At 27.5% G+C, this 12766-nt stretch overlaps 2 protein-coding genes across 2 annotated transcripts; both read right to left on the minus strand.

The window, feature by feature from the left end:
* Nucleotides 1-105: 105 nt before the first annotated feature.
* Nucleotides 106-2902, minus strand: LOC112786801 (protein C2-DOMAIN ABA-RELATED 7). Its single transcript, XM_025830172.3, has 4 exons — nt 2677-2902; nt 2381-2513; nt 1084-1179; nt 106-699 (listed from the first exon to the last, which is right to left on the minus strand). The coding sequence occupies exons 2-4, from the start codon at nt 2489-2491 to the stop codon at nt 394-396; spliced, it is 513 nt and encodes a 170-aa protein (XP_025685957.1). The 5' UTR covers nt 2492-2513; nt 2677-2902; the 3' UTR covers nt 106-393.
* Nucleotides 2903-4248: 1346 nt separating this feature from the next.
* LOC112786800 (3-ketoacyl-CoA synthase 20) lies at nt 4249-9796 on the minus strand. The gene is made up of 3 exons (XM_025830171.3): nt 9021-9796; nt 5020-5479; nt 4249-4814 (listed from the first exon to the last, which is right to left on the minus strand). Exons 1-3 carry the CDS (start codon nt 9639-9641, stop codon nt 4486-4488), a joined length of 1410 nt encoding a protein of 469 aa, XP_025685956.1. The 5' UTR covers nt 9642-9796; the 3' UTR covers nt 4249-4485.
* Nucleotides 9797-12766: the final 2970 nt, after the last annotated feature.

The raw sequence follows: 12766 nt of genomic DNA on the forward strand, positions 1-12766 counted from the left end.
ATGCTTGGATTATGATAAAATTGATCATTACAAATTTCATAGCATTGAGAAATCAAATGAGTTCAAACTAATTACTTTTTAATGATACCAAAACTTGCCCAGCTGTTACCTGTTGAAATTATTTAAATAAATTAAATCTCAAAGGCAATCAAAAATGGATCAACCATACTCAAAAGTATGTTTGGGTAGTTACACTATCTGCTTTTGGATTTTGTCTTTAAAATAGAAACGTAAATGGACAGATAGACTTTTCTTTTCTATTCTTAAAAAGTATAGAAAATATTAAGATTCTGTCTTTCGAAGAGAAAAATTGTCTTTTCTTTCTCTTCATAACAAAATGAGTTTCTGTAATTAATATGTTTCTCTCCTAAAAGCAAAATCCAAACGCAGCCTTTAAGGTCGTAGCTCTGCTAGACCCTTACAACCAGGTACATCAACCCACTCAATTTCACAAACAAGTTCACCACACTCAACATTTTTCAATCTCAAGATCATCTCTTGGATTATAGTCCCTTCTTGCCAAATGCAAGAGCTCTCTTCAGCAAGGCAGTTAACCCTATTTGGCTGAATCCTCTTCACCACGCACCCATCTGGAAGCCTCTCCAACCCCATCACCAAGCACTGAAGATAAGGCCTCAGTTCTATAATCGCCTCACCCATTTTGTCGTCCGATGATAAGGTGTCTTTGTCGTAAATCGTCTGCATGGAGAAACAGAATGCAGAACTAAAGCCATTAACTAGTGTAATTCAAGAATTACCTTATTTTTAATAACAGATTTAAGTGCAAACAATTTTAGCTATGAAAAATATAAACTAACTCGATATCCATTAAAGATTGGATTAGTTCGACAAAACTATACAGAGTGGTTTGGTGGGTTTTTGTTAAACTAACTAAATATTTGAAATAAATATGATCAGAAGGGTTTTTATTTGTTTTTTTTATCTCCGCCACTTTATGAGTGGTAAAGATGCATTTATGCTATTGTTGTGACATCATGATGATGGCAAATTGGCAATGACCAATAACGGCATTCATGAAAAAGAAAAAAAGAAAAAAAAAAGATCATTTTGTTTAATACGTACCAAATTTATTGGAGTATTAATATCCTTAATAGAAAGAATCAGTTCTTCATTCCACTCTGGATTACAGTTGTCTTTGATGACCTTAGTTTTGAGCTTCTGCACATCAAATTTCAAATTAAAGAATCAATGTGTTACCTTATAAAATGCATGTATTTTCAGTGAGAAGATTCTACATTTCAATAGGAGATATGAGTTGTTTTCTTTTTATCCTTGTAATGAAATGATGCGTTGAGATCACACCATGAAAGCATAGTTATTAAAACCGGATCAAACCAGTATAAGATTCATTCGAATCAGCCAGTCCGATTTAATGATTGGACCACATAAAGTAAAGAACCGATACGAATCGATCTTGATCAAATTCGATAAAGATTAATCCAACCGAACCGCTTGAGTTTTAAAATTTTCTCAAAATAAAAGAAATAGGGTTCGAACCCCCTCCTCAAGGAAAGAAATGGTAGTCAACAACTACCAAACTGTCTTGCTTATTATTAATATATATGCAAATTAAAATACATATAAATATTTTTCAATAAATAATTTATTTTTATTTAATTTATTTTAATTTTAATTATAAACTCACTCATTCTTAAATTAATTATATTTTTATTTAACAATATTTATAAATTCACTTATTTTTTCTTTTCATAATTATATAATATCTATTAATATTATTTTTCAATAAATACTTGTAGTATATAATAGTATAATAGACATAAACTAATTAATAAATTATTGAAATTCAAAAATAATAGTTATTTTAATATAAAAACAAAATAAAAATATTTATGATAGAGTAAAATTAACAAAATACTTATTGTTCCTGTTCCATATTGTTTTAGAATAGCTAGATATTTTTAAAATGTTAGTGAAAATATGTATTTTAAATTTTTTACTATGTTTTGTTTTTTATTTACATAGGACCGAATTAACCGGTTCAATCAGTGACTTACTAGTTAAACCAATAACCCAGTAACCTAATAACCTAACCAGTTCGATCACCGGTTAACAACTATACATGAAAGAGATACAATCAAATTAAATTGGTCTGTCAATTAGACAATGATATGTCACAAAATAATTATATTACGTATAATCATCTAACCGACAAAAAATCAATCTAATTTACAATTATATTTTCAGATTCCCATTAATCCAAAAAAATTAAACAGGCATAAAACTAAAGAGTATACGAGTTCCAAAAATTCTAATGCTTTTGCAGTAGAAATATGATAATTACCAAACTAAAAAAAGAGTTTTCCTGTAACAAAGATCCTTGAAATAATAAGATTCTAACCTGTTCCCCTATGTTGGCAACAACATAAGGGTCACTAGAAGAAGTATCTCGAACTGCGAGATTAATGCCTTTCTTAATCCTAAGTTTGAGGAGACCCAAGATACTGTCCATCGCAACACACCTTTATTAATTTCTGCACACCACAAAGATAAAAAGATATCAATTTAATTGTTACAATTTATCTATCTCTAATCTGCTGTTAACATTGAATGAATAAAACGAGAATTGAATGTTTAAGAAAAACATTATATCAACATAGGAAAGAGCAACACTGGAATCATTAATGGGTTACGTACGATGTTGTTGTGTGTCCAAATTTTTATGGATTCAAACCCCAAAACAGAGATCAGAGGAGAAAACTAGTTAGCCAAGGTCAAATCATAACCTTGGCTTGTAACAAAGTTTGTGATCTCCTTGTGTTATAGGGGCCTAGGGCATTTCTATTCTCTGTGGCCCTCTATCTCCAGCTACTCCTACAAACTAGTGTGACCACAAATATTATTAAAGATTTATATTGTGTTCAATGATCATACTCAAATTAGTACTTAAAAATATAATGATAAATCAAATTGGTATTTTTGTTAATTGGAAAATGATGTGACGTATTATCATTTAATTTATAGAACGGCTAATTCGATGTACAATTGTATCTTTTAGAAACAAATTTAAAATATTTAATCTTTTGAAAACTAAATTGATATGTTTGTAATTTTTTAAAATTTATTTTGATTATTAATCTTAAATACAATTTTAATGTATTATCAGTATAAAATTATTTTATATGTATATTTAATTATACAACGTCATGTAAAAAAATAACTTATTTTTTACATTAATTATATAAATAATTCTCTAAAAAAATTATTATGATTGGACAATTAACAATTATATATAACATTTTACATTATTGCATCAAAATTAATTTTATCATTAATCTTTTATTATAAATTAGTTTATTAGTTTACTATGTGCAGCCAAACCATATAATATAATATAATCACAAACTCACAATCTAGTTATCAAAATTAGGGGTGATATCGCGGGTTGGCCCACCTAATTTGCCCCGCGCCATCTAAGTCTGTCTCATAAACGGGGCGGACCGACCCGTCTCGCCAACTAAAATGGATTTAAAATGCTAGCTCATTTTACTTTATGGCGGATTGGCTGGCTAACCCGCTTGACTCTTTTTTTTTTTTCAAAATTAAAATTCATTAAAATTAATAAAAAAATAATAATTAAAAAATCAAATATAAATAAAAAATAGTTAAATTATAATATAATTTTTTTATTATTTTTTTTAATTTTTAACTTCAATAAAATTGTTCAAAATAATATTTGTCAATAGAACCATCTTTATTTTAAAAAATAAATCACATAATTTGAGTAAATATACGAAATTGTAAAATAAAATAAATAAAATTAATAAATAAAATAAGAATACAAACAAAAACAAAAAAAATATTTTAAAAATTTTATAATTATTAATTTTATAATAGTAATCACTCTTTTATTTAATAAAAAAATAAAAAAATAAAAATTTTCGGCCCGGTGGACCGATCCGTCCCACCTCGCCAAAACCCGCCAATTTAGCGGATTTTTTTAATTTTATAGGCTCCAAATTTTAACCCAACCGACCCGACAGGTTCAACCCGTTTTTCCACCCCTAATCAAAAACCGACACAATCGAGTAGGCTTACTCGGTTAGCACATTAACGTAACATATTATTTCTTCCTAAACTAAATCATTTAATTGACTTTAAATTGTATTTGGTAGCATTTTTAGTAGCCATAATTGCTCTAATAGTTGTTAGTCCATATAATTCATATATAAAGTCAGAACTAGGGTGACATTTGTATATCCACGCATATTTCATTGACCCTAAGAAATGAAATATATATATATCAAAGAGAGTAAAATCACACACATCTAATCTAAGTTTAATTACCAGGGCATAACATAATTAGGCCCTAGCATCATATTTGGGTAATCAAGGGTAAATTAATTCTAGATAGATAGTAAGAGGTCCTAAACCATATCCCATGCATAGATAGATAGATACCATAAATTCCAAATAAATAAAACATTCTTGAAGGTATTATTATTATTATTTGTTATTACTAGTGGGCTTTGGTGGATTGAGTTTGACTGGAAAATCATCAATTTCATCCCTCCAAGGAGTATTCTTCAAAGGTGGTTCAATATTCTTCAATGCAACCCAGACAGCAGTGTTTACCTTGAATCCAGATCCAAATGCCATTTGCCAAACCCTGTCACCTTTCTTCACTCTTCCTTTCGCCTCACAATATGCCAATTCATACCATACAGAGCTTGATGATGTGTTCCCGAACCTGTAAAGTGTCATTCTAGAAGGTTCCATGTGCCAATCATCAAGCTCAAGACTCTTTTGCATCCTATCAAGAACAGCTCTCCCACCTGCACCAGTAACAAATCCATAAAACAGATGAAGTCAATTTCACGTAAACCTAATAACTGAGAACTATCAGATTAAAATTTAGTCAAATCAGTCAAATTAAATTTCACAAAAAGTTAACTGCAACTGAATTTTCACCGTTATAATTCCAATTAAACTTGGATTAAATCTTTAAAACCCTAAACTTAATAGAATTGGAGGAATTACCTGTGTGGATGCAAAAATGGTCGAAAGCTAACGTGAAATTGGGGACGTAAGCCTCAATCATGATCTTGAGAAACTTGCGTTTAACGAAGTTGACGACGAACTTGACTTTCTCCGAGATCGGGAGAACAACCGGACCGAGGGAGGTGATGTGGATCTTGAGAGCGTCCCTGGCCACATTCATGAGTTCTTTCGACAGAGAAACGCCGACTTTATGAGCCTCGTCTTCTTCCTGAAACACACATTTGTAGCTGTTGTCGTCGGCGCCGACGTGCGTGCGAAGCGTGTGGATCAGTTGGTATTTTGAACGGCAGCGATCGGAAGGGTGGCTCGAGAGCAGAGCTGCCGAGCCACCCATTCGGAAGAGGCAGTTGGTTAGCATCATTGAAGGGTTGTTGCCTCTGTAAATGCTTGAAGTTTCATTTTCTGTACTCAGCACCAATGCATACGAATTTGGATGTACCTGTTACATTTTCTGTTAGTTGTTTAATCTCTTCAAGTGCTAATATAAATTACCAAGAGTTAGTTAAGTTAGTTACCATGTCCGTATAAAACTGTTTTACGATGTATTAAATTACATAATATTCTACTAGTAATCATCAATTAGTCTTTATTGGTAATTTTAATGGTATGAGATTTCATCCAAGAATGTGAGATTACTCACTTTACTTTTGGTGGTTAAATGTTGGCTAAATTTTAATAAAACTGCCGGTCCTCTAGACTTTTCCTAGTAAAAATAACCACTTTTACAATGATTGTCTGAATGATCATACAAAAAAATAGTTGTATTTGTACCAAAAAATTAAAATTTGACTATATATATAAAATACACATGTTTAAATTATTTTTAATATATATTTTATATTAATAATTAATTTAATAATAATTTTTTTATGTACATATAACATAGTTGTACTGTTAATAAAAGAATAAAGTGTTGATTAATGTTGGTTTAAATATGTAGTGAATAGAAAAATGGTGATTTTTTAGTACTTGTGATAATAAAAAACGAATTTAATTTTTGACAAAAATAGATAGTTAATCATATATATGACCACATTATCACCGTTTAAAAAATAAAGGAAATTAGTTAAGGTTATTAGTTAAATCTCCTAGGGATCTTATTTAAGTCTAGATTCTCATTTTTTACTCTATTTTCTTCTTTTTTTTTTTAAGTAAGAAGACTAAGTAGTGTTTTATCTAAAATATTATTTACTTTTATTTTCTTTTGAATAGAAAAATGTTAAAGCTGGCTATCATTCAAAAGTGAAAAACAACCACCAAATCTTTAAAGTGTAATTGTTTGTTTTCCACTTTTAAATTGTACGATCCACATGCATTTTATTATTTTTGTATAGAAGCAATGGAGTGATTTGAACTCTCTTGAATCTTAATAAATTTGGAAGGTAGAATGGACAAAAGTTCTAGGCATGAGTCATCATTACTCCAACTTAAAACACTACTATTTGCATGTGTCTATGATGAAGCTTTGTTTTGTAACAGTTGTAGCCATTAGGCATTAAATGTGTAACAATAGTTAATATGTTGTTGTGATAGATACAAGATTCAATTAATGCATTACACTATATATATTTTTCTGTAGAATCTGAGTTCACTGTACTTCCTACCTATAAAGTAATATAGTCTACGGTGATAGACCTACATTGAATATAGCAAGCGTTTTCCCTCACTAAATCTAGTACAAGATAATTAAGAACACCCACCAAATTTAAGGGATAAACACATGGTTTGGTATTTATAAATATCTAAACTTTTGTTTTGGGGTGTAAATACCTCTATAACCACTTAGGTAGCGTTTGGTAGAGAGATAAAGACTGAAAGACTGAGATCGAGAAACAGAAATCGAAATAAATTTCAGTATTTTGTTTGGCGTAAAGTAAAAGACAGAAATTGAAACAATAATAAAACTCTAATTTAATTTGCACAAAGAATAAAATTGAAATTAATTAATTGAAATGAGGATATTTTAGGTATAAAATGTTATTAAAATTTCAGTCTCCGTCTCTAAAAATTTTAGTCCCCTGTATCCCTACTTTTTGGAGGTACTGAAATACTGAAATTTTAGAGACAGAGACAAAAATTTTAATACCAGTCTCTGAACCAACAAACATGATACTGTGTCTCAGTCTCCCAATCTCTGTCTTAATACTTCAAAACAAACACTACCTTAAATCTTGGTTTTTTTTTTTTTTTTGGTTTTATTACATAAAGGGTAAACCTCGGATATGGTCTGTAATATTTTTCCTAAACATAACTTTGTGCTTCATATTTTTAAATTTTTATTGCATTAAAGTGTCGCTTTAGTGGGTCAAGTCATGTTGTATTGTTGTAAAATAGTTCTATCTCAAAATTTATTTATATATATGACACACATAGAATAGGTGCATTTATTATGAGCACCTATTTTGTCCTGTAGTTTATCAACTATGTTACATAAATATAAAAAAATTATTTATAAATAAATTATTTGTATATTAATATTGAAATATGAAATGGTCGCATATTTATATTTATAATAAAATTTTATAAATTAAAATTTGATTAGCACTTTATAAAATAATATAATTAAACTAGATTATATTTATAATCAAAATACAAATAAGAGTATGAAAATATATATAGTAATGCTTAATGTTTGGTGTAAAATGTTTGATTGTGTTGTTTTCAAAATATATTATTATTCTGCTATTATCTCTTAATGGTTAGATTATTTGAATGTAAAATATTTGATTATTTTAGTGGTTAATTATTTTATTAAAAAAAATATATAATATATAATATATGGAATGGAGTCTATATATATAACATCATGAAAAATGATAAAACCTTTTTTTGATAAATTTAAAATGCGTATTTTGCTTTTACAATAAAAGTATATATACTTATTGTATTTTATTTTTCTCATTATTTTCATACTTGTATTTTTAAAAAAGAAAAAAAAAACATGCACTGAGATGTATAAATAAAGTTACAAATAACATATTTCTATCATTTTTTAATTATAATAGAATTTTATTATTCTATTTTTTAAGTTTTAATCATGTTACATAGGCACAAAAAATTTGTCACACACGCTAATCAATCACTCATCATATAAGAATATAAAATAACTCTATATTCATATTTATAATCATCTTTGTGTACCTTATCCCCTACATAATTACTAGTTTAATTTGTGGCATGGGAATGAATTAATGAGTGCATGCATTCAGGTAGTGTTATATACGGTGAAAACTCTGGTGAAATCGACTTCACGTGAAGTTGATACTTGAGAGCTGTTAGATAATTTGATTAATTTGACTAAATTTTCATCCAACGGTTCTCAGGTATCAACTTTACATGAAATCGACTTCACCTGAGTTTTCACCGTTATATATATATACTACTGAAACTTTCATAACGTTTAATGCATACAGTATCAAATCATCAAACTCTAAAAACTAAAAAGAAATAAAAGAAGAACATAAAACAAGTAAAATTTATATACTTCAGTTTATCAACCTTTTATTTCATCATATCCAACTATGATGCATGGCATCTGAGTGAGAAAATAATGGAAGCAATCCATGAAGATGCATGAAGGAAGATAATTAAGCAAAGATGGTAGTTAAAATCATAAAATGTGAGCATGTGTTGTGTTAATCAAACATAAAATTATTAAGTGATTTTTAATACTATTTTCATAGGAGTAGTATAAATGTTAAGTTAAAATTTTTATGTCTTTACGTGAAATTTATAGTTAAGAACTATTAAATAATATGACTTATTTAATTAAAAGTGAAGATTTACATGCAGTTGTATTAATGTGAAGTTGATACTTAAGAATGTTGGATAATAATTTAGTTAAACTTGTTAAATCATCTAATAATTTTTAAATATTAACTTTATATAAAGACATCTACATCTGCATGTGAGTTTGAATCTTGATTCAATTTTATAATTATCAATTTCATATGAAAATAACTGCATGTAACTATCTATACCTGAAGGAGTTGTTTGGCAAAATCCACAGCAAGAACACCAGCACTGCACCCCATACCACTGAGATCATAGGTGAGAATGTTTCCTCTAAGCTTGTAGTGATTAACAATGGTGTCTGACAAAGACGGAGTAGGATTGAACAAACAACAATTCACAACAAGAATCCCAATGTCCTTACTCTGAACACCAGTTTTCTCAAGCAACTCATCAACAGCTCCAAAAAGCACCGTGTCAGTTTCCTTTCTCGCTTCATCAAAAGTGAGCTTCGGTGGAATATGCAACACTCCCTCCGGTAGATACGTCTTCGGCCCCAAACCAGACCTGTCTAGAATCTTCGCAACCAACTTGAGGCTCTCTTCTGAGAGAAAACCCACGTGCTTGGCACGTTCTAGAATCATCTCCGTGGTGCAAAGACAAGACAGGCCTGGTTTGAAGCACGCGAAGTCTACCAAAAAAACATATCTTGTTCTCCTCACAAGATAGTGGTATGTGAAAGCCGCCGCTAAACAAAACGAAGTTATTAAAGAATGCCTACGGTTCAGCGAAGACTCTTCGCCAGAACCGTAGTAATAAGCGGAAGCCGCGGCTCCCGCTAAAAGCGAGAGATATAAAAGATTGTTCATTATATTAGAAATGAAGAAGTTGAACAATGGGTGAGTATACTTGAGGATTATTATTGTTGCATAGAGGGGGTATTGGAGATTTGAAGAGTAGAGTAGGTGAATGGATATATGATGGGTATGTATGTGTGTGTTATTCTCTATAAATAAGGAAAAAAGAGTGTGTTTGAGTTTGTGAAAGTGTGACATGGTGGTGGAGAAAGTTAAAGAGAGTTGTACTGAGGGAGATAGAAGTCATAAGTGTTAGTAATTGTTGTTGTCAGAGTTGGTTTGGATTAGAGTAGTCCATGTGAACTAACTTCTTTTTTATGTGACATTTTTTGGTTGTCCAAGGTATCTTTCAACCTGAGAGGTAAAGGACTAATTTGTCGCGCATCGAGTGGCCAATGAGTTGCTGTATGCACAAGGTGGAATTCGAACCCCCGACACTTGCTTAAGCAGATGAGTGAGCTGACCACTCAACCAACCCAAATTGATTCTTTTTTATGTGACATGATACACGTTTAAGATTTTTGTATTCTAAAAAAAAAAAAGTTATCAATATAAATTATATATATTTATACATAAATATATAATAACTAATTTTCGATATTCGTATAATATATTTTAAAAAATCAACTATTTATATATAGAATATATAATATATATTAAAATATAAAATAAATATTAAAAATATTTATGTGAAATAATATGTCTTTATAAAATATTTAATAATAAATTTAATAATTAATTTATATATATATATATATAATATTTTTATTCTACATAAATTCTTCATTAGAATAATTTAAAAAGGTAATAATATAAAATTATTTTATTTATTTTAATAATATTTAATTAATTAATATAATTATATAAAAAAATTAGACTATTTTAAATTAATTTTTATTTTCTCTTAAATATTTTTCTAAAAGAGTAAAAATACAGTTATAATTGAATATCACCTCAATCTAAAGAAAAAAAAATAGTTTTGGTATTAAATAAGAGCCCACCAAAATTGAGGACGGTGATATTATTATTACCTAACACAACTTAAAGAAAATCTGAATGTTCATAATACATTTCACTAAATTAATAGCTTGGAACTTCATCAGTCTAATAAAGTTTAAAAAAATTGTAAAGTTCTACTTGTAAAATATTTTGTTCTATTATATTGGCGGAAAGACTAAAATTACTAAGCATTTGAAGGTTAAGATTTAAGGTAAAGATTACTACAAAACTGAGTATTTTTTACTGTCATTAAAAATAATATCTTAGGTAGTTTTTCGGTGGTCATTAATTGCTAGAAAAAGTGTCCAAAATGAAGTAATTTTTACCGTTACTAATTGTCAAGTAAAAATATTTTTTAATATTGCTTTTATAATTGATACATGATATTATTGACAGTAAAAAAATTAAATAAGCACTACAAAAAGAAAATTTTATGTTAACAAATAAAAAATTTATTTTAAAAATTATATATTAATCGTCAATAAAATATTCTTGAACATTTTTACAATTAATCACCATTTAAATATTAGATTAAAAATGTTAAAAATGTATATTATTTTCTTGTAGTATTTATATGTGAAAATTAAAAACAGCAAACAAAATATTGTTTTTACTATTTTCAGTTTTTCTTTTATAAAATATAAAAAATAAAAATCACTGAAAATAAAAATAAAAAATGAAAGTATAAACTAATTATATCCTTAGCTTTTCCTTTTGTATGGTTATAAAAATTTACTATATATATTGAGATTAAAATCATGTCATACATAACATTATACATTATATATATGTAATAAATAAATAACAAAAAATATATGAACTTTGATATAATCTATCAATTCAATATAATATATATGTCTTAGCTTATAAGTCCAAAGAATAATAATGTGATGCTTTTATACCCTATGCACTTTATCATTTAATTTATTGGATAACTCAACATATATTGGCTGCCTGTTCTTTTTGGGTAAATCTCGAATTCTCATCATTCCACTATCTATCCTTTAACTGGAAAGAGGGAGTGTGGTGGGTTGGTTTAGAAATCACAACAAATTTGGCCAACTATGTGGGCATCAATTAACTATCTCATCAATTTTTTTCCTTCAATTCTGTCATGCACATGTTCTTTTTAATGTAATGTTGGCAAAACAAAAATGTTAGCTATATACTAAAAATTAATTTTTGTTAGAAATATAATTATTAATGTTGTTTTTTTTTATTAGCTTAAATTTTTGTGATAAGTGGTTTTATGAAATAATATTAGAACTCTATGTCCGAAAAATCTAGAGTTTAATCCTTGGTGAATCCCAAATATAAAAAAAATAAAAAAAAACCTATGCAATAAAAGACTACTCTCGTCAAATAAATTATCGTATATTTGTATATAAATTTATATATTAGTTTTGCATTTTTAATTTGTATATATGTATTTTAATATATATCTTTTAAGAATGACTAATTTAAAAACTTATTTTAGGAATATATGATTGCAAAAACCATGTGAATATAATATATAGTGGCGGATTTAAGGGGAGTTAAGGTGGCTATAATCCCCTCCTCCGAATTTTTTTAAAAAAAATTAGTATTATTATTTTTTTATTATTATATCATTAATATATATATATATATATATATATATATATTATAGATAATTATATTTTAATATATTAATATATTGAAAAAAAATTACATGTTAGTAACTTAATATGTATAAATTATAAAAAAGTTTTTAAGTATACAGTACATCAGTGTTTCAGTGGTTTTTAACCGTTGATTTTAATTATATATTATATATTTTTTATATTTAAGATCAACGATTAAAAATCACTGAAATACTAGTATATCGGTACACTTGAAAAAGAGAATGTTTTAAAATTTATTTTAATGATAAATTAATTATTTTAGTTATATAATATATCGTAAAACAAATTTAAAAATATAAAAATTCTAAAGTATATAGTTAAATATTGACTTTATATAATATAATTATTAATTTTAATCTATATATTATAAATTATATTTTATTAATTTTTTATTATATTATATTTTAATTTATTTTTGTATTTAATTTGGCCCTCTTGTAGAATTTTAGATCTACCACACTATATATATATATATATATATTGTTTTCAAATAAG

Source organism: Arachis hypogaea, chromosome 20 (assembly GCF_003086295.3).
Source record: "Arachis hypogaea cultivar Tifrunner chromosome 20, arahy.Tifrunner.gnm2.J5K5, whole genome shotgun sequence".
In the NCBI taxonomy this organism is placed as follows: domain Eukaryota; kingdom Viridiplantae; phylum Streptophyta; class Magnoliopsida; order Fabales; family Fabaceae; genus Arachis; species Arachis hypogaea.